The sequence below is a fragment of the Lontra canadensis genome, unplaced genomic scaffold (assembly GCF_010015895.1).
Source record: "Lontra canadensis isolate GAN:19392208 unplaced genomic scaffold, GSC_riverotter_1.0 scaffold72, whole genome shotgun sequence".
Classification (NCBI taxonomy): domain Eukaryota; kingdom Metazoa; phylum Chordata; class Mammalia; order Carnivora; family Mustelidae; genus Lontra; species Lontra canadensis.
Genome location: NW_022631066.1, coordinates 154,635 through 182,191, shown reverse-complemented (window position 1 = coordinate 182,191; position 27,557 = coordinate 154,635). Strand labels below are relative to the sequence as shown.

The following is a 27,557-nucleotide window of genomic DNA, read 5'->3' as shown; positions in this document are numbered from 1 at the left end:
TGTTTCTCCCTCTTCCACTATCCCTTCGTGTGTGTGTGTGCGCACACGCGCGCACACGCGCACACTCTCTCTCTGTCAAATAAATAAATAAAATCTTAAAAAAAAAAAAGGCAAAACAGAAAAAAAAAAAACTCCCAGAGTCATCCACTGATTTCTCTTTATGCCAAAGGAGGAAGAGGGAAGTTCCAAAGCTTCTTTGACTAACAAAAATATTCAAATATTTATACTTTCAGAAATTTGGGATTCCAATCTGAATATTATTACCCAGAGCCATTGATTTAATTACTCAGAAAAGAAGAATTTCAAATACTAAACTTATATCCATAGAATGTGGCCACAATTTCTGATGTGCATGTTTCTTAAAACTAATATTCTTCATTACAGAAACTTTATAAGGATATATATTTTTTAGGGGCCAGAAAAAAGAGACAGAAAGGATTACAATTACAGGTTTTTACCTGAATTCCATTCCATACAAAGTATAGTTGGTATTTTTATAAACATTTTCCCACCAACTTCTTAATGTTTAGAATTAGATACTTGGAATATAATCTCCTTTGATAAGATCTCTTAGCATCTTTTTTCTTCCACCTGTTTGTTAAGAATTTCTTTCACAAATAGCTACTAATTACTAAATATAAACAAGGGTATTGGTTGGCGTAATCCAGAGATTCTCTACTTAGGCAATATTGACAGTTTGGGGTAGGTAATTCTTTTGGTGGGGGGTGATGAGAAGGAGCTGTCTTGTGTATTATGGGATGGTGAACAGTATTTCTGTCTTCTATTCTCTGGATGCCAGAGGCATCCCCAGTCATCACAGCCAGTAATGTCTCCAGACATTTCTGAATGTCACATGGCAGATGATTGCCCCTAATTGAGAACTTCTTCTTTAATTACATTAGAGTCTACCCCTAGGGATAGATATAAAGTCAGTGTCCCCTGAATATCATGGACTTTATTGTACAGTGTTGTTCCGGATACTGTGACTGCATAACAGATTACGTCAAAACTCAGTGGCATAAAACAACCAGTTACTATGCTTATGGAATATGTGGGTCTAGAATTCTGACAGGGTACAGCCAGGATGGCCTTTATTCCACATGTCTAAAGCCTTAACTGGAAAGCTTAAAGGCTTAGGGTGAAATTTTCTGAAGGCTTCTCACTCACACATCTAACATTGATGCTCACTATTGGTTGGAAGATATAGCAAGCAAGTGAGGGTGGGGCTGGAGCATTTACATCTGGCCTTTCCATGCAGATGCCTGGCTTCCTTACGAAGTGGTGTCTGTGTTCCAAGGGCAAACAGTCCAAGAAAAAGAGAGCCAGTTGTAAGCTGTATTGCTTCTTATGACCTAACTCCAAAGTCCCATCACATCACATCATATTTAGCATAATCTGCTGGACAATGCAGTTAAGGCTCATGGAGGCATATAAACATCACATTATAAGGAGAGCATGTAGGTTAGGACAGGGATCAGTGTACTCATCTTTGGAAAAAACAGTATGCCACAGAGATGGCTAACCCTTGGATGACATTTGAGTTCTGTTAGTAATGAAGAAGAGAATTCTGTTTGGATAGACAGCCAACAGTGTTTACTGATGTACCATTATTTGATAAAATAGTCCTAAGAAGAATAAAAAATATATGTCCCATATAGTTAATAAATTCTCAAGATGGTATTATGTAGAAGAAGCCTTACATTTTATCTAAACTAAAATAGCCACATTGTAGATCCTTGCATTTTACTTACTTTAGTACAATATGCAAATGAATACAAAGGTGATAATAATATAACTTGCTAACTTGGCCCAGTAAAATCTAAGTGATTAGGTGAATTTTTGAGACTCCATCAAATGAATTTACCAAAAATAATGATAAATTGCTGGTAGTGTGAAAGCAATGGCAGAAAACCCCACACAGATAATAGTGCATGTGAGGACTGTGGCCACCATGCATTTAAGGAGTCATTGACTACAGTAACTGTGAGAAGGTGCTAACAGTCACCAAAAGTTGAAACACCCAGGGTGAAAGGAGGTAGAGACCCAGAGACTAATTTGCTTGATATTCTACCTTGACCCTTACAAACAACCCTTGGGATGCTTCCACAGAACCCAGTTTAGTAACCAGTAATTAGTGTAAAGAGTAATGAACTAGGAATCAGGAGACCTGAGTTAAAGTCCTGGTTTGGCTAACAGACTGACTTTTCAAGAATCAGCTAATCTTTTTGGGTCTGACTTGCACATTTTATAAGTAAAGACAATTGGCATTGGTGATCTCAGAAGCCCTTTTTACTTCTATAATTACTTGCCTGTTTTAGGGAAATGTCCAAAAGTAGTCAAATGAGTATTTTCAACTAGTCTCAATATATTATGTTACTCTGCAAGTAGGAGGCCATATCTTGGCATGGTCAGGGAATGTAACAGATCCCCTGCTTTTAAAGGGCTCTGGAAATCTTTTGGGTCCTGTTTTCAAGGAAATGCTATCCTTGCTTTTTCCTAAAGAGAGATCTTCCAACAGAGGTTTAGCCTCCTTATTCCTTATAATGTCAACTTTAATCAAATTCTCCTTGGTTTTAATAATGAGATACAGGAATAGGGGTGAAATGAATGATTAAAATAGAGGCCTGGATTTAACTTTGCCTTGATGGAAGTTGGATCCATTTAATTTAATTCACTATAAAGGCAGACCTGTGAATTGCAAAAGGCTAATCCACAGTTTACCACTTATATACAAATTTTAAAACTCACAAAATAAGATTATATATTATTTATGAATACATATAAGTGGAACACAAATAGGAAAACATGTTCTGGATGCTTTTTTTTTTTTTTTTAGATTTTATTTATTTATTTGTTAGAGAGAGAGAGAGCATGCGAGCGCAGGCAGACAGAGTGGCAGGCAGAGGCAGAGGGAGAAGCAGGCTCCCTGCCAAGCAAGGAGCCCGATGTGGGACTCCATCCCAGGACACTGGGATCATGACCTGAGCTGAAGGCAGCTGCTTGCTTAACCAACTGAGCCACTCAGGCGTTGCAGATGCTTTTACATCAAATTCATTTAGTGCTTGCCTCTGGAGAGGCAAATTTAAAAAGATCTACATACATGGAAGTCAGGGATTAGAGAGCTTATTATTAAGATGTCGGTACTCTCCAAACTGATCTACCGATTCAATGCAATCCCTATAAAAACCCCAGCTATCTTGTTGCTGACTTTCCCATACTGATCCTGAAATTTATATGGCAATAGAAGACTAGAATATTCAAAACAAATTAAAAAAAAAAGTCTGAAGAATCATACTTTCTGATTTCCACACTTACTAGAAAGCTGCAGTAATCAAGAGATACTGGGTAAGTCAGTAGCATAAGGTTAGATCAGTGGAATATAAATTAGTGAAACAAATTGAAAGTCTAAATATAAATCCTTATATTATGTCTAATTGATTTTTTATAAGGGTGTGAAGACAATTGAATGGGGAAAAGAAAGTCTTTATAACAAATGATGCTAGAAGAGGTGGATATCCACATCCAGAATAATGAAGTTGGATCCCTACCTCACACTATATACAAAAATTAACTCAAAATGAATCAAAGACCTCAATGGAATAATTAAAATTATAAAACTCTTGGAAGGAAACACAGATATAAAACTCATGACTTAAGGTTAGGCAATAGGTTCTTAGATATGATACCAAAACCACAAGATAAAATAGATAAGTAGGATTTCATCAAAATTAAAAAAAAATTTGCTGCCATGATACATCAAGAAAGTGAAAAGAAAAAAAAAATAGAACGGGAGAAAATATTTACAACTCATACATCTAAGAAGGGACTTGTATCCAGAATATATAATGAACTCTTAAAACTCAATAAGACAGATGACCCAATTTAAAAATCAACAAAAGATCTGAGTAGACTTTTTCCAGAGAATATATACAAATAACCAACAAGAACATGAAAAGATGCTCAACATAATCATAAGGAAATGAAAATCAAAAATTGTAGGATACCACTTCATACCCACTAGGATAGCTATAATAAAAAAGCCAGGCAATAACAAGTGTTGGCAAGGATGTGGAGAAATTGGAAACCTCACATATTGCTGGTGGGAATCTAAAATAATGCAAACCATGTTCTAAAACAGTTTGGAATTTCCTCAAAATGTTAAACATAGAGTTACCATATGACAACAATTTCACTCCTATGTATATAACCAAGAGAAATGAAAACATGTCCACACTAAAACTTGTTTGTAAATGTTCACAGCCTTTTTCACAATAGCCAAAAAGTGGAAACAACCCAAATGCTCATCATCTGATGAATGGATAAACAAAGAGTAGTATATCCATACAATGGAATATTATTCATGAATAAAAAGGGCTGAAGTACTGATATAGGCTACAACATGGATCAACCCTGAGAACATTATGCCAAAGCAACTAAGGCAGTTTAAAAGGACCACATATTGCATGATTCCATTATATGAATTTTTCAAAATGGGCAAATTTATAAAGATAGGAAGTAGGTTACCCAAAAGAGGACAAATGGACAGCTATTGCTAATTGGTATAGGGTTTCTTTTTGGGGTGGTGAAAATGTTCAAAAATCAGTTGTGATAAGGGCATCTTTCCGGTGCAGTCGGTTAAGCATCCAACTCTTGGTTTCTGCTCAGGTCATGATCTCAGGGTTGTGAGATTGAGCCCACATTGGGCTCAGCTCTCAGTGGGGAGTCTGCTTGGGATTTTCTGTCCCTCTCCCTCTGTCCCTCCCACTCGTTCTCACTCTCTCTCTCTCTCTCTAAAAATAAATAAACATTTAAAAAATTGATTGTGATAATGGTTGTAGAACTCTGTGAATGGAGTAAAAACATTGAATTGGACACTTATTTAAATGAGTGTATGTTACAATATGTGAATTATACTGCACTAAAGTTGTTTATACAACTCACAGCAATTCTTTTTTTTAACATTTTATTTATTTATTTGTTTGTCAGACAGAGCACAAGGAGGAGGAGCAGCAGGGAGAGGGAGAAGCAGGCCCCCCACTAAGCAAGGAGTCAAATGCAGGACTCCAACCTAGGACCCTAGGATCCTAGACATCATGACCTGAGCATAGATGCTCAACCAACTGAGCCACCCAGCCATCCCTCATAGCATTTCTTGTTTGAATAATAGCAGTGTGGCTTATGTTGAACTAACCTTACCACACATAATAATTAGAAACTCTGAATTTTTTTGAAGGTATTGGAAAACTACCCAAGGCAGACAGAAACTGGAAGGAATTTAACCCTTAGATAACAGAACTGCACTCGGTGGAGTCTATATCATTTGACTTTCCCCTGAGGGCACTCTCCAGTTTATGCAGTGTATGTAGGCTAGAACCTAAGCAAAAACCTGAAACCTAATTGTCTTAAAGTGTTGGAGGCTAGATTTCAGTTCTTTTGGAGAACTTAGAAATTAAGGCGATGAATTGTGAAAATGTGGAAGAAGGAAATGTGTCAGTCTGAGTCCCATCTGGAGAGAAACTATAAAGTAATTTAAATAATGGGTATTCTAAATGGCATCCTAGGCCTGGGGGAAAGTACTAAGGAAAGACAAATTTGAAAAGGGGCTCCATTTCCAAGGGCAGGAGTTTAGATCTTGTTGTAGAAGGTGTGCCCGCAGCCCCGTGGATGGCAGAGAAAGGTACCAGTTTGCATAGGAGCTGCTGGTCCACAATTGCCAGGAAAGCAAAAAACTACCTTCTGGGACCCAGGCAGAATAAGACTGATGGGCAAGCATGCGGAGAGAGTAAAGGCTTTGGAAGCCAGTTCTCAGACTGGACAGCACCAGGGCATAGATTGCCAGACACAGAAAAGCAAAGCCCAACTATATGCTGTTTAAAAAGGATGCATTTTAAATAGACAGGATGAAAGTAAAATGATTTGAAAAGATACACTATACATAAGAAAATTGGAATTTGTTAATAACAAATAGGCTTTGTAAATAACAGACAAAATAGATTTCAAATAAAGGGATATTAACAGAAATAAAGAGGCACATTTTATCATAATGATAAAGGTGTCCATACATCAGGAAGACATGGTAATCCTAAATGTGTGCACATAAGTAACAAAACTATAAGACACATTTAAAAAGCTAAAATATAGATAAATATATTCACAATTAAGTTAAATTTTTATACTCCTGTTTTGACGAGAGACGATACAGCTACACAAAAATCAGTTAAGATTGTAAGATTTTAAAACACTTGGCATAATTGCTATTTATAGGACACTACACTGTACAATGGAAGAATACAAGTCCTTTTAAAGTACATGTGAAATATTCATCAAAATAGTCAAATCCTGTACCAAATAACAAATCTCAACATATTTTTTAAAATGGAGATCTTACAATGTATATTCTAGGACTTCAATTGAGTGAAATTAGTAATCAATAATATAGTAACTTAGAAGGCCTCAGATATCTGAAAATTAAACAATATCTAAAAAACCAATTTCTAAAATAAGAAAATCACAATGGAAATGAGAAAATATTTCAAACTGAATGATAAGGAAAATATAAGATATCAAAGTTACTTAGATACAGCCAAAGCAGTGTTTATAAGGATTAAAGGATTATATATTAATATTAGAAAAAAATAGTTACAAATCTAGAGAGAAAACAAATTAAACCCAACCTAAGTAGAAGAAAGAGAATAAGAAAGTTAAGAATCTATTAAATAGAAAACAAACAAAAGAGAAAGCTAACAAACCCAAGAGCTGATATTTTATTTTAAAAAGAATAAAGTTGACCAACCCCTAGCAAGACTGAGGCACAAACTACCAGTATTAGAAATGAAAAAGAAACTTATCACTGAAGATTCTACAGACATTAAAAGGGTAACAGAACAATATTACAATAAAACTGTATGCCAACAAATTTTAAAACTTAGATGAAATGGATAAATTCCTTGAAAAATACTACTTACCAAAATTGACAAAAGATGAAATTGAAAATCTGAATAGCCATGTTCATATTAAATAAATTTGTAATAAAAAACTTCTCAAAAAGAAAAGGATAGGCCAGCTTGTCTTTATTAACCATTTCTATCACAAATTTAAGAAAGAAAGACTGTCAGTCTTATGCAACTGTTTCAAAAAACAGAAGAGAGATTATTCTCCATTCTTTTTTTTTTTTTTTTAAGATTTTATTTATTTATTTAACAGACAGAGATCACAGGTAGGCAGAGAGGCAGGCAGAGAGAGAGACCGGAGGAAGCAGGCTCAAGATGCGGGGCTCGATCCCAGGACCCTGGGGTCATGACCTGAACCAAAAGCAGAGGCTTTAACCCACTGAGCCACCCAGGTGCCCCTACTTCTCCACTCATATTATGAGTCTATCACACTCTGATACCAAAACCTAACCAAAATATTGTAAGAAAAGCAAATAAACAATAGCCCTCATGAATGCAGATTCAAAATTCTTTAACAAAATATTAACTGATTAGATCTATATATAGATAAAGGTGATAATACCTCATGCCAACTCGTTTTTATCTCAGCGATTCAAGGTTAGATTAATATGCTTTTTAAAAAATCAAATATTATAAGTCACCACATTAATAAGATAAAGGAAAAAATTTATATGATCATCTCAGTTGATGCAGAATAAAGCATTTGGCAAAATTCAACACCTATCTATAATAAAAACTCTCAGGAAAAATATAAATAGAATAGTTCTTCCTCACTGGTGGTAAAGGCCATCATCTAAAACCATACTTAATAGTGAAATATACACTTTTTCCTTAAGGTCAGGAACCAGGCATGGATGTTTGTTCAAACTAATGCTACTCAGCATCATACTGGAAGACCTGGCTAGTTGAAATAAGGTAAGAAAAAGAAATAAAAGGCTACAGAATAGAAAGGAAGAAGTAATGTGGTTTTTATTCATAGGCAACATACTTATTTGCATCAGAAATCTGAAGACTTCTACAACACTAGAGCTAAGTGAATTTGGCAAGGCTGTAGGATACAAAGTTAATATACAAAAATCAGTTGTTTCTCTACATAGCAGCAAACAACTGGAAAATGAAGAATTTTAAATTACATTTACTGTAGCCTCTAAAAGCACCCAGTACTTAGAAATGAATGTGTCCAAAATGTGCAGGACATCTACCCTGGAAACGATAAAATTTTAACAAAAGAAAATAAGGAACACCTAATAAGTGGAGGAATGTATGTTGTTCATACAATAGATAGTGTCAGTTTTCTCCCACCATTGCGATTGAAATCAAAACTCTCAATAGGCTTTTCTTATAGAAATTAACAGTTGATTCTAAAATTTATACAGAAAAGCAACAGGTCTAGACTAGTCAAATCAATATGTAGAAAGAATAAAACTGTCAAGTTCAAGAGTTACTCTAGCGCTACAGGACTCAAGACTGTGTTAATTGGACTAAGAGTAGGAAAATAGATCAGCAGACAAAATACAGCAGGGGGAAATAGACCCACCCGTAAAAGGCCAATTGATCTCTTTACAAAGGATTCAAGGGAATTCGATGTGAAAATAATCTCTCTTCAACACATGATTAATATGGCTGAACTGGATAAATATATAGGGGGAAATGATGACATTGTTGGGGTAGGTTAACGATGTCTTTGGGAGGACACACAAATCACAGAACATAAAAAGAATGGAAAATTTTGAACTTATGGAAGTTTAAAACTTCTGCTTCCAGAAGGCATCTTTAATAAGCCTTTAGTTGCTGGGAGGGGTAGGTGTACAGCTGCACTGGGGGTTGCCGTGACTACTCGGGCATTGTCTTCTCTGGGAACTTGTTATTATACTAGCTCATGCAAGTAGAACGTAAAGTATAATGGAAGGATGACTGAGACAAAAATGCCAAAAAATTGTGGTGGAACACATTGACACTGTCCTGGCGATGTTGTGGAGGATTTGATAGGATTAAACAGAACACAGGAAGTTTATCATCTGTTGGCATAGTGACTGTTCTAATGGGGAAGAGCCATGGTTAAAACTTCCTTCCTTCCTGGCCATTAAGGCCAGGCCTGATCTTTTACTCTCATTGGTTTCCCTCTCTGTTTTGTGTTCTACCTCCCAGATCTGCCCTGTTCTCCCCCTGTTTGTTTGGTTGGTTTTTTGGATCCTCTCTTCTTGATAATTTGCAAGTGACCAAAAGTGGTTTTCATACATTGTTGTCTTACTTTCCCATCAGGTTAAGTTAAACCAAATAAACAAAAGCAAACAAGCAAAAATGACAAAAACGAAAAAGAAAGAAATCTTACTGGTCCTTCTTACCTAATGGCTTTTGTATGGCACCAGAAAAAGTTCTAATTTCATCCCACTAATGCAGGTCAATGCCTTCTGCCTCCTCAACTCTGGTCCTTTCATGTTGTGGTGGGAATCAGGAGATTAGGAGGAATCAGAGATCTGTGCACACATCCTCTCCTCATACCTCTGCGATGAGCCAGAGGAGAACTGGAGCTTTTAAAATAAGATAATACATAGGAAAAAATTTCTTAAAATTCTAAAGGTTTTCCCAATACATGGGAGTATTGTAATGCCAAAGTGAAGCTAGTTACTGCACCAAAAATGTGATAGTCGTTCAGTCTCACAAAAGAATGCACACTTAATGATCCCATTTCTATGACGTTTAAGAACAGCCCTGGGGCACTTGGGTGGCTCAGTTGGTTAAGCAGCCCGTTCTTGATTTAGGTTCAGGTCATGATTTCAGGGTCCTTGGAATCAGGCCTCTCATGGGGCTGCGCCCTTAGCAGGCAATTGGCTTGAGGATTCTTTGTCCCTCTTCCTCTCCCTTTGCCCCCTTCCCTCCCTCAGCCCCCCAAACAAATAAATGTTAAGAAGAAAAAAAAAAAAAAAGCCCAAACTGACCTATAGTCATGAAATGTTATTACAGATGCAGAATCCACAGAACTTAGTACATGACTAGACACTGTGGGAAGGTAGGAAGCTTGTCTGACGCCCTCTGAAGCTTTTGCAGCTATGGGTCCCTTGCCCTCGCACATGCCCCTCCGCCCCCGCAGACAGCTTGCTGCTACAAGCGCGCTCTGTTGTTAGCATCCGCAACAAGCATATGAGGTTAAAAATACATAAGATAAACAGTGTTCCTCAGTTATCCAGATAACTGAAGACATATGCAGAGAAAAAAACACATACTAAAATTCTGTTTAGGGTCTTGCTTAAATGAAGGAATCTTGATATGACGATACTCCGGGAGAGATATGACGTCTTCACGTGAAACAATAGAAAACGGCCAAGGATCTGCTCCTTTCCTTCTCGGTCCCTCTCTGCCTCTTCTTTCATGTCCCTTCCTGCATCAGTGCAAACTCTTCAGTCTCCATGGCAACCCCTTCTGGCATCCTAAGGTCTGCCTTACTGGGCTCTTCCAATCTGAGCAGTAGACCACGTCCTGAATAGTTTCTTCCCTCCTACATTCCATCAAAACTCCCCATCCTGTGCCTATTCCTTTAAGAACTGATTCTGTCCAAAGTGGCTTTCAGTTAGTTGTCATCACTCTAATCCTTTCAGATAAATTTTGATAGGGATCTTTTGAAGATATAAAAAGTGATTCCAATGGTAGGGATTTTAAACATTGTGAAAACCTGCAAGAAAAAAAATATTTTTGAATAATTTATCTTTTTACTGAAGTCTTTAAAATTATGTGATTTATAACACATCTTTATGAGAACATAGCAGCAGTCTTCCAGATGGTTATTCCAAGAGCTCCACTTTTCTTTGTGACTGGGGCATTTTGTCATGCCTCCAAGTCTCTTAGTGAACTTAGTTTGTTGAACCTAAGAAGGCAGCTGACTTTAGAGTTGTTGTTTCCTAAATGAAAAACACTCTCATTCATTCACTCAATAAGCAAAATTGAACATACTGTCCAGTAGAGGAGAGAGAGAGAGAGAGAGAAGTGGTATTTTTTAAACAATGTGTTATGTTCCATAATGAGGATATGAGCAAAAGACTCTCTGAGCACAGAGAAAAGAGCTACTACCTCTGTGGCTGGGAGAAAAAGGGAAAAGAATGTTCTAGGACCGGTGGCACAAATACAGACACAGAGTTATGAAAGTCTGTGCTCCTTTGGGTGTTCCAAGTTACATGTGGCTCACGTATGGATACATGTTAGATGGTATTGGAAGAGAAGACTATAAAAACTTGTGGAGACATAGAAGAAAGGGAATTCGTATACCACTACAAGCAGTGTTTACTTTAACAAAAAACAAGAAGCCAGAAGCTGTTTCTTACCATGGGTGAGATATTAGCAGATTTATATTTTGGATAGTCAACCTCTAACAGAATATGGAGCATAAGTGCCATTCACTGATAAAAAGACGTTCTCAAAAACACCAAGCAAGTAGTATTCTTAGAAACACCTTTATTTCCGTGGCCTTGAGCCTGTTGCATAGGATTCCAAAGACAACTTTTCAAAATGATACCATCTTTCCAAGTGATCTAGGACATGGCCATGTATATACTTTCTCTAGTCTGAGAAAGACTAGAGGCAAAAGCCAATGGAATACAGATGCAAAGGAACTGTGAAGTTTGGGTGTGCAGGAGTACAGAGGATGGGAGTTGTAGAGAAAGTTCTGTGTGTATGAAGTACTTTCACGTTGAGTTCTTTTAGAGACAGGAGTGTAGGAGAGAAGTTACTGCAAGGATTTTAAAGGGAGAAGGTCTATGTCTAAATACAGAATGCTCATCTGTAGAACACTGACTTTGAAATACTTAGGTTGTGGGGCGATTTGTCACTTGACTTTTTTACCAACGAGGAAATGCAACTTTTGAAGATCAAACAGCTTTTCATTACAAAGGAGAGGGAATGTTCCTTGAAAATGTTAACAATTTAGAGTAATTCCACCTTTGACATGTTTAAATTACTGTCATCTTGGGCAAGTCTCTTAACCTCCAAGTATCTCAGTTCTGGGAAAGAAATAAGTACATAATAAACAGTAAAAATCCCATGTGCAGATTGATTTTTATTATTGGTAATGACTATGTGTTAAACCGAGTACTCCAGAACAGGAAAGTGAATCAAAGGAGGTCTGAAAATATATTGAGAAAATCCATTTGTTATTGCTTACTGACAAATTCTGAAGAGCTTTTATGGTCTCCTACAGTTAAACTTAGATTTTTATTTTCAGCTTCTTTACTTGGAGCTGAGTTATAAGAATGTGTCCTCTCCAAAAGGGGTGAGGCAGTGAATGACTCAGACTAAATCAGGCTGGCTAAGCCATTCCCTCACCAAGGGATCTCGTATTATTTATGTTACTTTGCCATTGAGAGAGAATTTTTAAGGATCAGGTAGAATCACCTAATGCTCACTTTAAACAGAAATAAAAGTAATTCTGCATCAATCTTTAAGGAAAATGTATAGGAGAAACAATTGCACTACTCTAGTTGAAATAGTGCTTTCCCTTACAATTTTCCCATCCTGTGGTAGAGGGAGAAAGGAGATGATTGACTCAACTTTCTAGGTGAGGAAGGAGATGGTCAGAAGGATGTGCTCAAGGTCATATAGTGACTAAGTGGCAGAGCAGTCCCCTGTGTCTTCAGATACTATGATCTTTCCATGACATGCCTCTGCCTGTCAGGAAATATATGCTTCTTTCTGCCCAGGTCACTGAGAGTTGGTACTGGCAAGGGTGACTTCTCCACAAAGGCACACATAGGACCGACAGGCCAATTCTCAGCCTGGGTTGTAACTGCAGCTTGAATAATTACTTTTCCACACTTTTCATGTAAGCTGTGGCTCAAAGAACCTAATGTTTTGTATAGTCTGCCCAATTTCTTCAACAAATTTGGAAGGATCTTCGGACTATGAACAGAAAGACAGTTTTTCCAGTGAATGGTCTATGCAAGACAGTCAGTGGAATGATGACGCACGAAGCTAAGGTGAACATGTGGGCCATGGTCAAGGGACAGAAGCCACTTAAGGACCAGGAGATGGCACACAGATCAGGTTCTTTGTGTATTTTTTTCTTGGTCTTAAGAAAGCTTTTGGTCATTAAGCATCTTATTAATATATTGTGTCTCTTTATCATTTTTCTTCTCTTTTCTTCTCAAAATGCTGTACTTTAATTCATTTTGTGTGTATGTGGACTCTTGTACCTTGTTTCTTTATTGAGGTCTGGGACTTTCAGAGCCTCCAGTTTCTCTTCATTTTTCTATATGTCGCTGCCTCCATTTAATGTCACGTCGTAGGTATTACATATGGAACCTTCTCCTCTTTCCTTGCTCATCCTGATACTCAGAAACAGCCTCCCACACCCCAGAGGCAAGGTTCATCCACAACCTTCCCACAGCCTGTTTTGAGTAAGGCATCCGTGTGGAAGACAAACTCATCAGGGAGAGTGGCCCCTCTGCCCTGACTCCCTCAGTGAAAGCTCTGTGCAGTGTCCTTCCAGGTATCTCTGTGTGTGTGCGTGTGTGTACATGCACGCATGTAAAACTTAATGGGTGACCAAGCTTGGCAAAGCTGTCAGGTTGAACATGTTATTCTTTCTCTTAAATGTTAAAACAAAGATTTATAATGGTTACAGCAAGTTAGTCAGAAAACTTTTCATGTGTTTTCATTCCTTTATTATAAGAGTAATATATTTTCATCTTAAAAAAAAAAAAAATCAAGTAGCACCAAAGGATGTGAAAATCCCCTTCTCCCTCCCTACCTCCTCCACTCCCAGTCCACCCTCCCAGAGGTCAATAGTCTTGATAGTTTACTGTCTGCAGCCAGACATTCCTTTTTACTTATATACAAACAATCATATTTTTATTACTGTTCTGCAACTTTGTTTTCATTTGAACAATTTCTCTTAAAGATGTTTTTACAGCAACAGAATCAGATCCACTTAATTATTTTAAATTTCCTTCCTTTTTGTATGGGTGTAACATGAATTGTTGATTTAAGCTGTCCCCTCTGGATAGACAATATTTTCAGTGTTTTTGCTGCTGTAAGTAATGCTTTTGTGCATACTGGACTTAAATATTCACGTATTTTGAGTGCATGCATATGTAGGATATTTTTCTGGCAATAGAACTCTTACTGCATTTTATTAGTCTTTGAGCACTTCCTTCACCCTTCCCTACTCCTAGTCTGAGCTGTGGCCACAACAGCTCTATGTGTGGCTTGCTTCTGGGCTGTAAACTATTATAAGCAGCTCTTTACCCTTGTTAAGTTAAAGCTACCTGTAGAGCATTTTCTAAAAGGCTGATTGTTCAGACTGTGCCCTGGAACTACTGACTCAAAGTTTCAACAAAGGAAACCAGGGCTTTCACATGCTCTAATACCGTAGGTGATTCTCATGTTGAGTCAGAGTTGAAGACCATTGCATTGGTTCCAAATTTTCCCATGATTATGGCCACCTCTTCTCTCTGACTCAGTAGTTCAGTCTCCAGGATGTCATTCTTTTCTTTCATAATTTTCTTCATGAATCATTCCAGTTTTGTTTTTTAGTGTTCATTTTCCCAGTTGTTAATTGCCTTCTTATCTTCAGTTGTATTTTTCATTTCTTTTTACTTGAAAATTATTTTTACCCTATAAACGTTATTAGTTTAACCCCTCCATGTTTACTACACTGACAAGCTGGTCAAAGTTCTCGGTGACCAGGCATTCGACAATATCTAGTCACCATGAAAAACCCCTATCTTTACCTTATTACTCGATCTTTCCTATATAATGGCCAGCAATGAGGCACCATGATAATGAGCTTGTGCTCTAGACTCAGGCCAGTTTTAAGCCCCAGTTCTGCCACCTACTAGCTGTGTGACCTTGCACAAATTCCTCAATTTTTATGTGCCTTGAGTTGCCCCACATGTAGAGTGGGGAATATTAATAAAGCCTACCTTAAAGGATTTTTGTAAGCAATATGTAATTTGTTTCATGTAGGACAACTTGAGAGTAATTGGAACATAGCAAGTAGTCATTAGATGTAATTATTGTTATTACCCAACTCCCCTGCCCCCAAAAGATTGTGAGACATATCCCTGAGGGGCTTCTCTCTGTTTGGGTACAGGTTTTTGTTTTCTTTGATTTCTTCATCTGGTTATACATTGCCTTCTGCTTTCCATCTTCCAGAATTTTGTTGATATCTATCATCCGTTGGCATTTCTATTCATACTCCCTTTGGTCTTGAGTGTTTTACCATCATTAACTAGAGTTTCCAGAAGTAGCAGACATACACACGTTCAATTGGCCAGGTTTAACTTGAAGTCTTCATTCTTTCTTAGTCACAATTTAAACATAGACATAAATACTTGACAAGATCCAGTTTATTTCTCCCAACCTAACATATCATATTTATCTCATTGTTGAAAAACATTAAAACCAAAAAAGTCATTTCTCAGTAGTTCCTAGTCATGAGCTATGTGCAACAACCTCAGAATTATGAACTTCACAATGAATTAGACCCCATGGACAGCCAGCCTTGGTAGATTTATTTTCATCTTTTAAAGATTTCTCCTTTAGGGGCTCCTGGGTGGCTCAGACAGTTAATTATCTGCCTCTGGCTCAGGTCATGATCTCCAGGCCTAGAACCAAGCCCCACTTCAGTCTCGCTTCTCAACAGGGAGTCTGCTTCTCCATCTCCTTCTGCCTCTCCCCCCTGCTCATGCTCTCTCTCTCTATCTCTCTAATGAATAAAGAAAGAAAAAAACTAAAGACTTCTCTTTTAAAATTATTTTTCACATTATCCTTTCTCTAAATGCATGTCTTAGGCATTGAATGGCTTTTAATTCTCTACTCTTCTTACATCGTTCACTTTGAACATAACAGCATTTCTGATTATATAAAAGTAGGGTTGCCTTTTGTGGTAGATGACTTCTAAGATGGCCCCAATGATTCCTGCTTCCTGGTATTCACAGCCTATGCAGTTTCATCTCCTTGACTAACCTGTTCCTAATCAATAAAAAACATCAATATAAAATGAAAGAATGTCACTTCCATGATGAGGTTATAAAAGACTATTACTTCTGTCTTGCAAACAGACTCTCTCTTGCTAGCTTCAGGGAAGCAAGTTACTATGTTGGAGAGGTCCACAGGTCCAGGAACTGGGAGAGGCCTCCACTAACAGCCAGCTCAAGGCTCTACCTCCGTCAGCCCCCAAGGAACCAAATCCTGTCAACAACCACGTGAGCTTAGAAGTGTATCCTTTCCCAGCTGAGCCTTCAGATGAGACCCCAGCCCTGATAAATACTATCATTGTGGTTTTGTGAGAGACCGTGAGATCTACAATGCTTAGATTGCTAACCCACAGATTTTGTGAGATAATAGATATGTGTTGTTTTAAGCTGTTAAATTTGTATAATTTGTTATGTATCAATAGATAATGAATACACCTGGCTTTTCCTCCTTTACCCCTCATACTAACAGCTCCCCTACTGCTTTAAAGACATAGTTTGCCTTGTGTTTCTTTCACCTTCCCTCTATACCCCATTCTCAACTCCACAGTATTTAGAAGCTTCTTTTCTGTCAGTATTTGAAGGTACATGTACTAGAGGACTAAACAGATTCCTGATTCAAATGGGACAAATATCCAAATTAATTTTCATGTTAATAACAAAACTGACATTTGCTATTTATCTGTGGTTTATTAACTGATTCTATAAATACTATAGGATTTTGCATTGTCTTCCTTAAACTGTTAAGGAAACTGAATTCCACAGAATGTAAGGGATTTGTAGGTTGTATGTCTAGTTAGTGGTAGAGCCCGACTGGCATTTATGGAAACTAACTCCAAATTCCTTTTTTATCCATTGTACTAGGCTGCAGAATCTCTTCCACCTGATTGGTAGGCAATTCATACATTTGTACTATTTTACAAATGAAAATTTTCATCTTTTTTTTTTTAATTTTTTTATCTTATTAGATCTCTTCTCCTTCTTCATATATATTCTACTTAAGCTAGTTAATTCATTCCATGTGTGTGTTTATTTTCATTTCGCTCTAAACCAGGTCTATCCCTGTACCAGCAATCACAGCAAAAATTTCTAAGATACATGTTACATATATTTTATATTCAGAATTAAGTGAATCCCCCAGTGTCTAATGGCATTTCATTACCACTCCATTTACCAACTCTTGTACTGTTCTTTGTTCATTTTTTTTTAAATTGAATCCATAAATCACTGATCATATTTAAATTATATTTAGAGCTCATTTGTTCCTGAAACTGTTCATTCTCAAGAGATACATTTTTATCTCTCTAACAACTTAGTGGCTCACAGATAAATTATACCTTTCTTATTGTCAAGTTTTAGGAGAGGACCCAGAAGGCTTAACTTTGTGTTCACAATTATCTGCATGGACTAAACTAAAAGATTCAGTTATCCTATGTTGTCTTACCATTTATTACACTCCTGGAAGAGATATTAGAATAGTTTTTTACTAAAATTAATGTTTTTTCCTAATTATAGAAAAATTTTAAAATACTAAGAAGTGTATGCATACTTAATGCTAAACCCAGAGAATCACTGGAAATACTGTTAGGTTCACGAGATATATATATATTGACATATATACCCACATATATGTATATATAATTTCCTCAAAACCAACACTCGCTTAATAAAAATTTGCAATAAGATTTTGAACTGAACCCTGAAGAGAGTTTACAACCATTTCAAAGAATATACATTTTTTATTGTAACAATACAAAATCAAAAATATCTTAACTGTAATACTTTGTTCATAATCTCAGCACCCTGATTATTGGTGTGTTTTTCTCAGAGGAACATGTAGTTCACTTCTAAGGGCATCAGGAGAAAAAATAGGAAGCAGAAACATAGCTTTAGATTTTCAGTTTCCTTGGTTTTGCCTTTTTGATAATTTATAGAAAACATAATTTTGAAATGGACTTTTTTTTTAGATTTTATTTATTTATTTATTTATTTATTTATTTATTAGTCAGAGAGAGAGAGAGCACGCACAAGCAGGCAGAGTGGCAGGCAGAGGCAGAGAGAAGCAGGCTCCCTACTGAGCAAGGAGCCCTATATGGGACTCAATCCCAGGACCCTAGGATTATGACCTGAGCCGAAGGCAGAGGCTTAACCCACTTAGCCACCCAGGCTTCCCAAGATGGACCTCTTAATAGGAATAAACAATACAGTACATTTCCCCCCTCAGTGTTTATAAGTGGCCCCTTCGTGATCTGCTTTCTGGAACAAATTAAGGGTGTTAAATTAAGAGTAATAAGCAGGGAGTAGATATGCTATCATTTATGTATGTGCATGTGTGTGTACATATATATATTCATATATACAAATAAATTTTAAGCATAATCAATACCACTCTGTATGCTCTCTCTATATTTTACATGCTGCTTGGTTTTTCACCTAATATAAATCCCAAGAACTTTACCATGTTCATTAATGTTCTTGAGAGCATGACTGTTAGGATGGTATAATCTTCTATCCTAAGTCATGTGGCATAACTTACTCTTAACCAAAAAATTATTCCTTCTGAACACATAAGCTGAGGTTGTAAAAGTTTTAGACAAACAAATAGTCATTTGTTTCTATGTGTATTCCGTTAGTTGTGATGCGGTATTTGTATAAAGCACCTTTTCTCGTGGAGAGAGAGGAAAACAGAGCAGGGAGGCTCTCTGTACTCTCCAGCAGCATCCTGGCTCTTCCCTCCCCGTGCTGTGCTTTCCCCTAGGCAGTATCACATTTCTGAATGCCACATCCTGGGAATTCTAATCCCCGAATGGATGGAAGAGAGGGGAGCTGATCGGGAAAAGTGCTCATGGACAAGAAGGCTCCAGGACTGGCTGAGGCAGAAATCGTTCCTGCACAATGAGGACATGACCCAAGATTTTTCAGTGTGCTTGTTTCATCTAGTAAAAGCCTGTGGGTCTCAGAACGAAATTCTGACAAGGAATAGGAATGAAAATCTCTCCCTGTTATCTTTGGGCTTTCAGATCTTATTCTGGTTCAGAGAATGAGGTATGTGATGTTTTATTTAAAAGGTGCTTATTAATACGATACCATCTACCAGGCAGTAAGTAGAATCACCAGTGATGATTGGGGATCTTGTCATCTTTGCCTTTTGTTTTTAGAGCAGTGACCCTTAAAAAAATTTTTTTTTATCTTTTGAGGGGTATTATATTGGGGATTTTAGAGGAGCTGTGTCAGGCAAATCTCATCTGCTGTCACGGTAACCCCAAAATATTACTCATGTATTATAAATGAGTAAAATTATATACATATTTTATATTTTAGTCCATCAACTTATCCCTGTTTTGTTGCTTTGAATAATAGGAGCTAAGTACAAAGTATTAAGTTCTAGACCATTGTGTTGTGTAAAGACATAATCACAATTTTAGCCCCTTTCATTTTTGTGATAATTGCATGGGCGTAAAGTGGTATTAAGTAATTTTTTTTTTCTCATTTGAATCTAACTTTAGAAAATTAAACATTTATAGGACATACGTCTTCATCCTAAATATTTCTTGTGTACAGAGTCATATTTCTTCCCAAATATAGAAAAAAATAATTTTAGAACACTCAAGGAACTTCCGATCTCCTTATTTAATCAAGCAAATCCTGTATAAAAGTCCTTTAATATACGTAGTTCCACCTACACGATTCATTTCCAGCCTCCTACTTCAAAAGATAGCAAACCTGGTTGGATTAAGTAGTAGGTTTTAATATAAGATATTTCCAAGCGTTACTTTTGTAGACTGTCCTCCAGACAAGTTCCCAGCTTTGTTCCTCCCCTGCTCAGTAAGGACTGCTGGGAGCACGGCAAGCTGGAGAAGGTTAAGTGGCCCTGGAGAATATTTAAGTAGCGAGACTCTTCCGTGGACGAAGCAGAAAGAAATTGTAGACATGGCAGAGAGAGTCCTTAAAGCTTTACAAGTCCTTCACATCCTTATCAAAGGACAACTTCATCAACACAAGTCTTGTCCCCGGCATCTGTCCCTGGGCTCTCATCACCTAGTAATCTTTTTTGTAAATAAAACCGTCCCCGCACGCCCACTAGCACAGACGCTAAGGCATCATGCACCTTACTCACCTGTACAAGTGGTTTCATTCACAACCAGTTTCACTGAACTGAAGCAAATAACACTCGACGAGTCCGTTAACAAAGTAGAACTGCTGTGTCCCATGCTGTTAGGAAACTGTTGCTCAGATCCTTAAAATATCAGGCCCAAAGTCAGACCTTCCTTCACCATTTTTCCTCTCAGAGTTCTGGGAAGAGCACTGGCCTGCGCTAGCTTCTGACCATTTTACCCTCCCAGCATTTGTCTTCTGAAAGCACGGGGCCCAGCATCTACTGAGCCAACACACAGAGGTTCATGTTCTATCTCTGGTGTTATGTCTATATTTGCAAAAAGAAAGTTATTCTATTTAAAAATGTTCTTCTATTTTGTGCATATTTGGAAAGCCTAATATTCTTTTCTCTTGTGGTTCTCTTTTCTTCCCCATTAGATGTGTTCAGTATCCAAAGTGTATAGGCAATCAAGCTGACTTCAAAACTAGCTAAAAAAAAAAAAAAAAAATTGTATTTGATGAAATGGGTATAAAATCTGTGCAGTTTTGTTTGTAACGAGGGGAATGCTTGGAAGGCCATTTCCAAAACAGCAGTGCTTTTTATAAAAGCACAATGCTTGGAGTATCCCACCACTAAGATCAGCTGACTGAACTTTGTAAGCATCTGAAAAAACGTCCAGTGTCGAACAACCAAGTCCTTAAAATAAACAGAAGGTCTCTCTCGCTCTCACCCTCCCCTCCTAAACCTACTTACACCATACGCTGTGCTCACGCATCCAACAGTTCTGCACGCTCTTGGGTCCTTCGGGTTCTCAGTAACCGAAGTGTGCACTTCTTTCTGTCCTGCTTCTCACATGCTAAACACCTTCATGCCTGTCACTAGCATCTAGTATTGGAAAGAGAATGGGGAAAGCTTTCTCTTGAAATATGTACCTTGAAAATATACCTCAGGCAGTTATTCTAGTAGAGGAACTTTTTCTGGGTTCAGGTTGAAAAACATAATCTTCTATAACCAGGGGCCAATTAGGTAACTCCATTAAAGTTCAGTCTCTTTATCTTTAAAGTGGGAATAATAAAGTATACTGGACAAAAATGTGCAGAAGATATCTGTCACAGTGATCAGTGGCGGGGGAACACAGGCAGCTGATGTAAATGCTACATAAAATGCTACATAACACTATTTGTGTTATCATCATTGTTCATAAATTCCTTGTCCCAGTGGCTTAGGTTTTCTCCATTTCTTCCTTTATAAAGGTTTGTTAGAAAACTTGTTATTCACTTGGAATTTGGGAAGGGATATTTATAATAATTTGTTAAGCTATAGCTTTATACACATTATATTTAATAAGGAAAGGTGAAATATTGAGATTTGAAAAATACTGAAACTTCTCATCTTTCCCCCCCTTTTCTCATTATTATTGTATATTGTACATACAATATACAATTGTATATATTGCATATATTATTGTATATTGTATTATTATATACAATTATTATATACTTATTATAATTGTATTATTATATTAACTACTAAAAAGCTAGATCTAGGTTAGATGTTGTATAGACAACTTATACTCAATATATCTGTAAAGTTTTTCCGGCGAGATAAACACACCAGGCAAAGTGGGTGCAAGGCAAGATTTATTAAAGGCCCTCTCCGGCGCAATTTCAGGGCTCAGGTGAAAGAGAGCCAGGAAAATTGCGGCGGGAGGAAGGCACTCTCGGGCGAGGTTCCGCAACTCTGGGAACAGAGTAGGGGAAGTCGCCCCTAAGGCAGGGAGGAGGGGGCTTTTAAGGGGTCTCGAGGGGAGCTCAGGGGTCTTTTGGCAAGTTTCCCTTATTCGGATATATCGCCTGCTCGTCAGGGTCCCATTGGTCCACCAGGGCCCGGAGCGGGGTCTCAGATTCCTGCTTGGGCCTTTGTTCTCCTGTCTGAGTTCAGGTCTTGTGGCGGGAACTTTCGCCATCTTAAGTAGCCCTTTCTGCCAGCCCAACAATATCAAAAAAGTAAACTTACATCTTTTCTTCCTTCCTTCCCCTCTCCTTCCTTCCTTCCTTTCCTCTATTTAATCTCTTTCCTTGGTTACCTCTGATTGGTTACCTACTATTGCCAGGTACTAGGGAATGGGTATGCAATCCCCAGCAAGATAGTTACGATCCCGATAGGGATCGTAAATCACGCATGATCATTAATCATGCAACCTACAAACTAGCTAGTAGACACATTTAACAAATGAATTACAGATGGCTCTATCAAAATAGAGTCGGTAAGTGTCAAAAAGGAAAGCTCAGAATTCAATACAAGGAAATCGTGTGCAGATAAGACGGAAACCGGACTCAGTCTGGGGGATGCCAACTCTGAGCGGAGGCGTGAAGGATGAAGCTGGACGGAGAGGTTTCTTAGCAGAGCTGGCGCCGTTCGACCCAGACTGGTGCATCATCTATTTTTTAGCTGTTTCTTTCTAAACACAATCCTCCTTCCAGTCACCCAGGCTTAAAATCTTCACATTATTTTTGACAATTTCTTCACTTTTGCCTCAACAAATAACCAGCTGCCCAATTTTCTTGACTCAGCATGTTCTTTCCTCTGTTTTCATGAAAGCCTGATTCCCGTTCTCACTACAGTAGTTCCAGCCTTCTTTACCGTTCTCCGACAGCTGTATTTTTTCTGTCATTCAGCACATATTCAGGAGCTCTTGCTGTGTGCCTGGGGAATCAGTTAGTTAGGGCCAGTAGTATAGAATTGAACACGATAAGCATGGTCGTTGGCCAAGCCTGCAAATGTAACGCATGGCTAAGGATCCTGGGCCGCGATCAGGTAGGGACGGCATGCGAAGCCACAGGGGAGGCTTCCCCTTCCTAGAGGAAGAGAGGTTTAGACTGAAGCCCGAAAGGTGAATGGGAGTAAGCCAGGTACAGGTGAGACAGTTGGGTTGTGTAAGGAACAGCTAGTCAGGAGGGACAGCATATGTAAGGTCTGAAGGTTTGGGTAGGTGGAAAGTACTGATGTAATAGAAGTAAGCTGGCATCTTATCATCCTGAATAATTTAGGCTTTGGGGGGCCTGGGTAGCTCAGTTGGTTAAGCATCCGACTCTAGATTTTGGTTCAGGTCGTGATCTCCAGGCCATGAGATCAAACCCCAAGTTGGGTTCTGCACTCAGTGTAGAGTCGGCTTGGGATTCTGTCTCCCTACTCCCTGTTCCTCCCCCTGTGCACACACATGGGTGCTCTTTCTCTCCATCTCTCTCAAATGAATAAGTAAAATCTTCTTTAAAAAATACCAATTTAGGCTTTTTCATAAGAACCCTGGGAGCCACTGAAAAGTTCTACACGGGAGAGTTAAGGAAGCAGAAGCATTTGGGAACTAGAGGAAAGGAGGATGCCGAAATAAGATATAAGAAAAGGGAAAGTTTGGTGAGAAAGGTGATGAATTTGTTTTGTTTTGTTTTGTTTTGATGTCTCCCAGCTGGCCTTCTCCCCTTCAGTATCTTCCCCTTCCATCGCATCCAGTCATCTTGTGTGATGCTGCCAGATTAACTCCGTGGGACACACTTCTGATCTCAGTTTATAGAAGTTTAATGACAGGTCTTGTTACGGAATAAAATCTGAATCCCTCACCCTTTTATTTAAAACTTACAATGAACTCGTCCCATCTCTGTTTTAAATCTTGGTTTTTAGTACTCCCCTTTATGTCTTTCTGTCCAAAATTGTATACTCCACACTCCTGAAGCTTTCCCACAATGAGGCCTTTGTCTTGGGCTCCCTCCCTCTTTCCTGTCTGCTTACATACTTAAACCCTCTCCTCCTCCAGGTGCTTACTCAGATGTGAACCCTCCTACGATAACTTCACTTGTTTCCACTGAGAGTAATTCCTCTTTTCTCTGAATCCTCAATATGATTCAATTCACAGTGTAATAACATTCGTCACCTCCCCCATGTGGTAGAACTATTTAGAGAAGCAAGACATGAACTCTGGAACTCAGCTGCCTGGATTCAAATCTCACCCTGACATTTCCTGGCTGTGTGATGCTGAGCACATCTCCTGAATTCTCTGTGCATCAGTCCTCCTTTGTAAAATAAACATTCCTACTGTATAAGTATTGTGGGGATTAAAGAAGTAAATACATAAAAAAAAAAAAAGCTTAATTTTGTGTCTACTAATAGTGCTGTAAAAATATTTGGTATGATCATGCCATTATTTTTATCATGTACACAGAGCATCCACTCTTCTAAGCTGTAACTCGAGGACCTAATCCACATCTGATTAATTACAATGGCTTCTAAATCGCAGACTAAAAAGTGAATGAATGAATTAGAATCGCAGTGATTGCCAGTGATTGCTGTAGTCCCAGCTACTCGGGAGGCTGAGGCGGGAGGATTGCTTGAGCCCAGGAGTTCTGGGCTGTAGTGCACTATGCTGATCGGGTGTCCGCAGTAAGTTCGGCCATCAACGTGGTGACCTCATGGGAGCGGGAGACCACCAGGTTGCCTGAGGAAGGGTGAAGGGGCCCAGGTCAGAAACAGAGTGGAAATTGAGCAGGTCAGAATCACAATGATTAAAAAAAAAAAAAAAAAAGAATCACAATGATTAGTGAATCTTAATTGGAATTTTCACATAGTTTATTTTGAAGATAACATTTTCCTTGTTAAATTAGCTAAATTAGATCATTGACCAAATGTTTAATATATTTAAATTTTCTCTGTGCCCAGCACACAGAATATATGGAGAAACATGCCCTCTTTGGTTTTACGTTGATTCAGGGGAATACCCATGCAGTTAACTACAGTATAATGTAAAGTAAAAAAAAAAAGTGTATGGTCGAAAGTGACTATAGGAATTCAAAGGGAGTAGCTGGAACAATCAGAAAAGAATTCACATCAGTGAGAATGGTAACTTTTAGAACAAAGTACACATAACTCAACTCTCCTAATATAATAGCCAAAATTCGTTGAATGCCCAATGTACCAGGTGCTATGTTTATCACATTCAAACTTCAAAACAGACCTATCTGGAAGTGTTAGTGCTGTGTTCATTGTAAAAATGGGAGAACTGAGGCAGAGCAAGGCAATGTCAAGTAATTTGTCAAAGTCACCCTAGTAAAGAACAGAGCCAGGTTTGGAACCCGGGGAGACTGGATGCAGAGCCTGGATTCTCCCATCACCACAGTCCAAAATTAGGAGTTCTACTTCACTATTTGCTGAACTGTTTCTAATAGTGTATTTTATTAAGTTCACTGGAATTTCTTTTTCTTTTTCATTTTCTTTTTTTTTTAAAGATTTTATTTATTTATTTGACAGACAGAGATCACAAGTAGGCAGAGAGAGAGGAGGAGGAAGCAGGCTCCCCGCTGAGCAGAGAGCCCGATGTAGGGCTCGATCCCAGGACCCTGGGATCATGACCCGAGCCGAAAGCAGAGACTTTAACCCAATGAGCCACCCGGGCGCCCCTGGAATTTCGTTTTCTATTATGTTTCAGCTTATACCTCACCCACTGATCTTGAAAAAAATTTCTCACTTACTCAGTCTTTCATTTACAGTAACGAGCCCTCAGATTCTTCATCTGTGAAATAGAAGTTTGAAGCTATGACAGTAGTTCCTAAACAATCCAAGAGCAATTCTTCCCTCCAGACACGCAGATTTCTGTATTACATTCCTCACCTTTGCTTATTCATGCCCCTAATCAGTGTTCGGTGTGCTGCGGGAAACTTTATAATAAGTCACAGGGTTTTGTAGATTCCAGGAATCCACTGTCCTGGACTAACCTCTAAATAATCTCTAAAGCCATTTCTAGTGGAAATATTTGAAATTTTGCATATTCTAGACTTTAGGTCCCTCTCTCACTAGTTTCTATTTTATCATTTATCTCTGCCATATGATGCAGCACATACCCCCTAGCTCTTAATCTACCAAGTTTTCCTTATTTGGTTTTTTTTCCCTAAATTTTCCCATCTTCCTTCAGCTCAGATTCCTTACTTAAACAATACAGCTTGTTTTGCAGAATTTGTAATTACTGCCAGGCCCTTGTGTAAAGAACTATTTCTAAAATTTATGAGCTAAAACCTAGAACACACATTTACAGAGTTTGAACTTGTTTTGTGAAAATAGCAAATAAAGGAAATGTTTTTATATCATTTTTTTGGATGACTCCAAGCACTTTTCCTGGTAGACTGAATTTTAAAATCCCATCTTGTTCTTCACCTTCAGCATAGACCTACTGAATTAAAAAATTAAGGACAGATACTACCTAGACACAAAGCAACATGATCTCCTGGCCACACCTATTTTTACCTTCCTCTGATTTTTTCTTAATACCAGCCTTTTTCCCACTCCTTGAGAATTTAATTCTAATGGTATTGGAAGTACCTAGTTTAATATCTTTCTACAGTAGGCCTATTTGAGAAATACCATCAGAGAGCTGCCGGTGACGTTATTCTTGGCACTGTCGGAGACTGGGGCTCCATTTGCAAGTTACCATCAAGAAGATGTCAGCACCCATTCCATGTCACCCAGTTGTGCCTTATGTTTCCCAAATTTTATCTTTGTGAATGTGTATGTTTTTCTGTTATGCTGACCTTGTTTTTAGCAAAATCAGCCCAGGCCTGCCACTCCAGCATAAGAGCGTAAGTCTACATTCTTCAACATTTATTCTTTAGGTTTCTTAAACAGGGCCAAACCAATTCCCATTCTATGATGGCTTGTTCAAAACCACCGGTAGCATCTGAAGGGTAATGCATACAGTGTCTTGCCCATGCCTTTAGACTGGCCCCACCCCCCGCCCAGAACTGACCACTTGTTGCTTTGCATCCCATTGAACCTGCCAGGTGTTCCTCACAGCACCTGTGCTACTTTTATGCACATTTACAGGTCTCGCTTCTCTTTCTTAGAGGCCTTTGTATCTAAAGCATCCAGTATAGTATCTGGCTCATGGTAAATATTTATTTAATATTTGCTCAGTGAGAACTCTGGAGTGAGAAGAGAAGAGTTAGTGAGGCGCTTGAGACAGGTACTGAGGGTGAACTGGGGAGTAGGTTACGGGACAATCCTTTCAGGGCTGGTTCCGACAGGGGAGACTAATGCTGGAAGTAGGGAGGTGGAGTATGACAATGGACGACAGCCTGGCTGGCCCATCTGGGGAAATAAAGAGAGTTTGTGCCAAAGGCTGAGAGACAATTGATAGAAACTCCTGAAAGCCAGAATTAAAAAACTTAGTTTTGATTTGAAAGCAATAGGGAGACTGTAGTCTTTTGATTTGGACAATGAATAATCAAAATAATATTTTAAAGTTTTATTGAAAAGGATGTGTGCTTATGTCAAAATTCATATGTGAAATTTTGATTTTAGTCTGTGGGTCATCAGTTGATCTTGAAGGTCTCTTTCTTTCTGTTCTCATCCCACAGGTTGTTATTTTGTACTTTGAGCCAAGCACATTTCGCTGTATTCTCCTCAGATGGGTCCGTCTTCTCGGTTTTGCTACTGTTTATGGAACTGTCACTCTCAAGCTTCACAGGTATATTGTATTCCACTAGTTTTCATTCCCATGGGGAGAAC

At 38.2% G+C, this 27,557-nt stretch overlaps 1 protein-coding gene across 1 annotated transcript in view; it reads left to right on the top strand.

Annotated features, from left to right (window-relative positions):
- Positions 1-27,557, top strand: part of GPR158 (G protein-coupled receptor 158) — a 403,983-nt gene that overhangs the window by 316,543 nt on the left and 59,883 nt on the right. Inside the window, exon 6 of the mRNA XM_032880798.1 lies at positions 27,407-27,516. Within this exon, the coding sequence (XP_032736689.1) occupies positions 27,407-27,516 (110 nt within the window). The remainder of the gene's footprint in view (positions 1-27,406; positions 27,517-27,557) is intronic.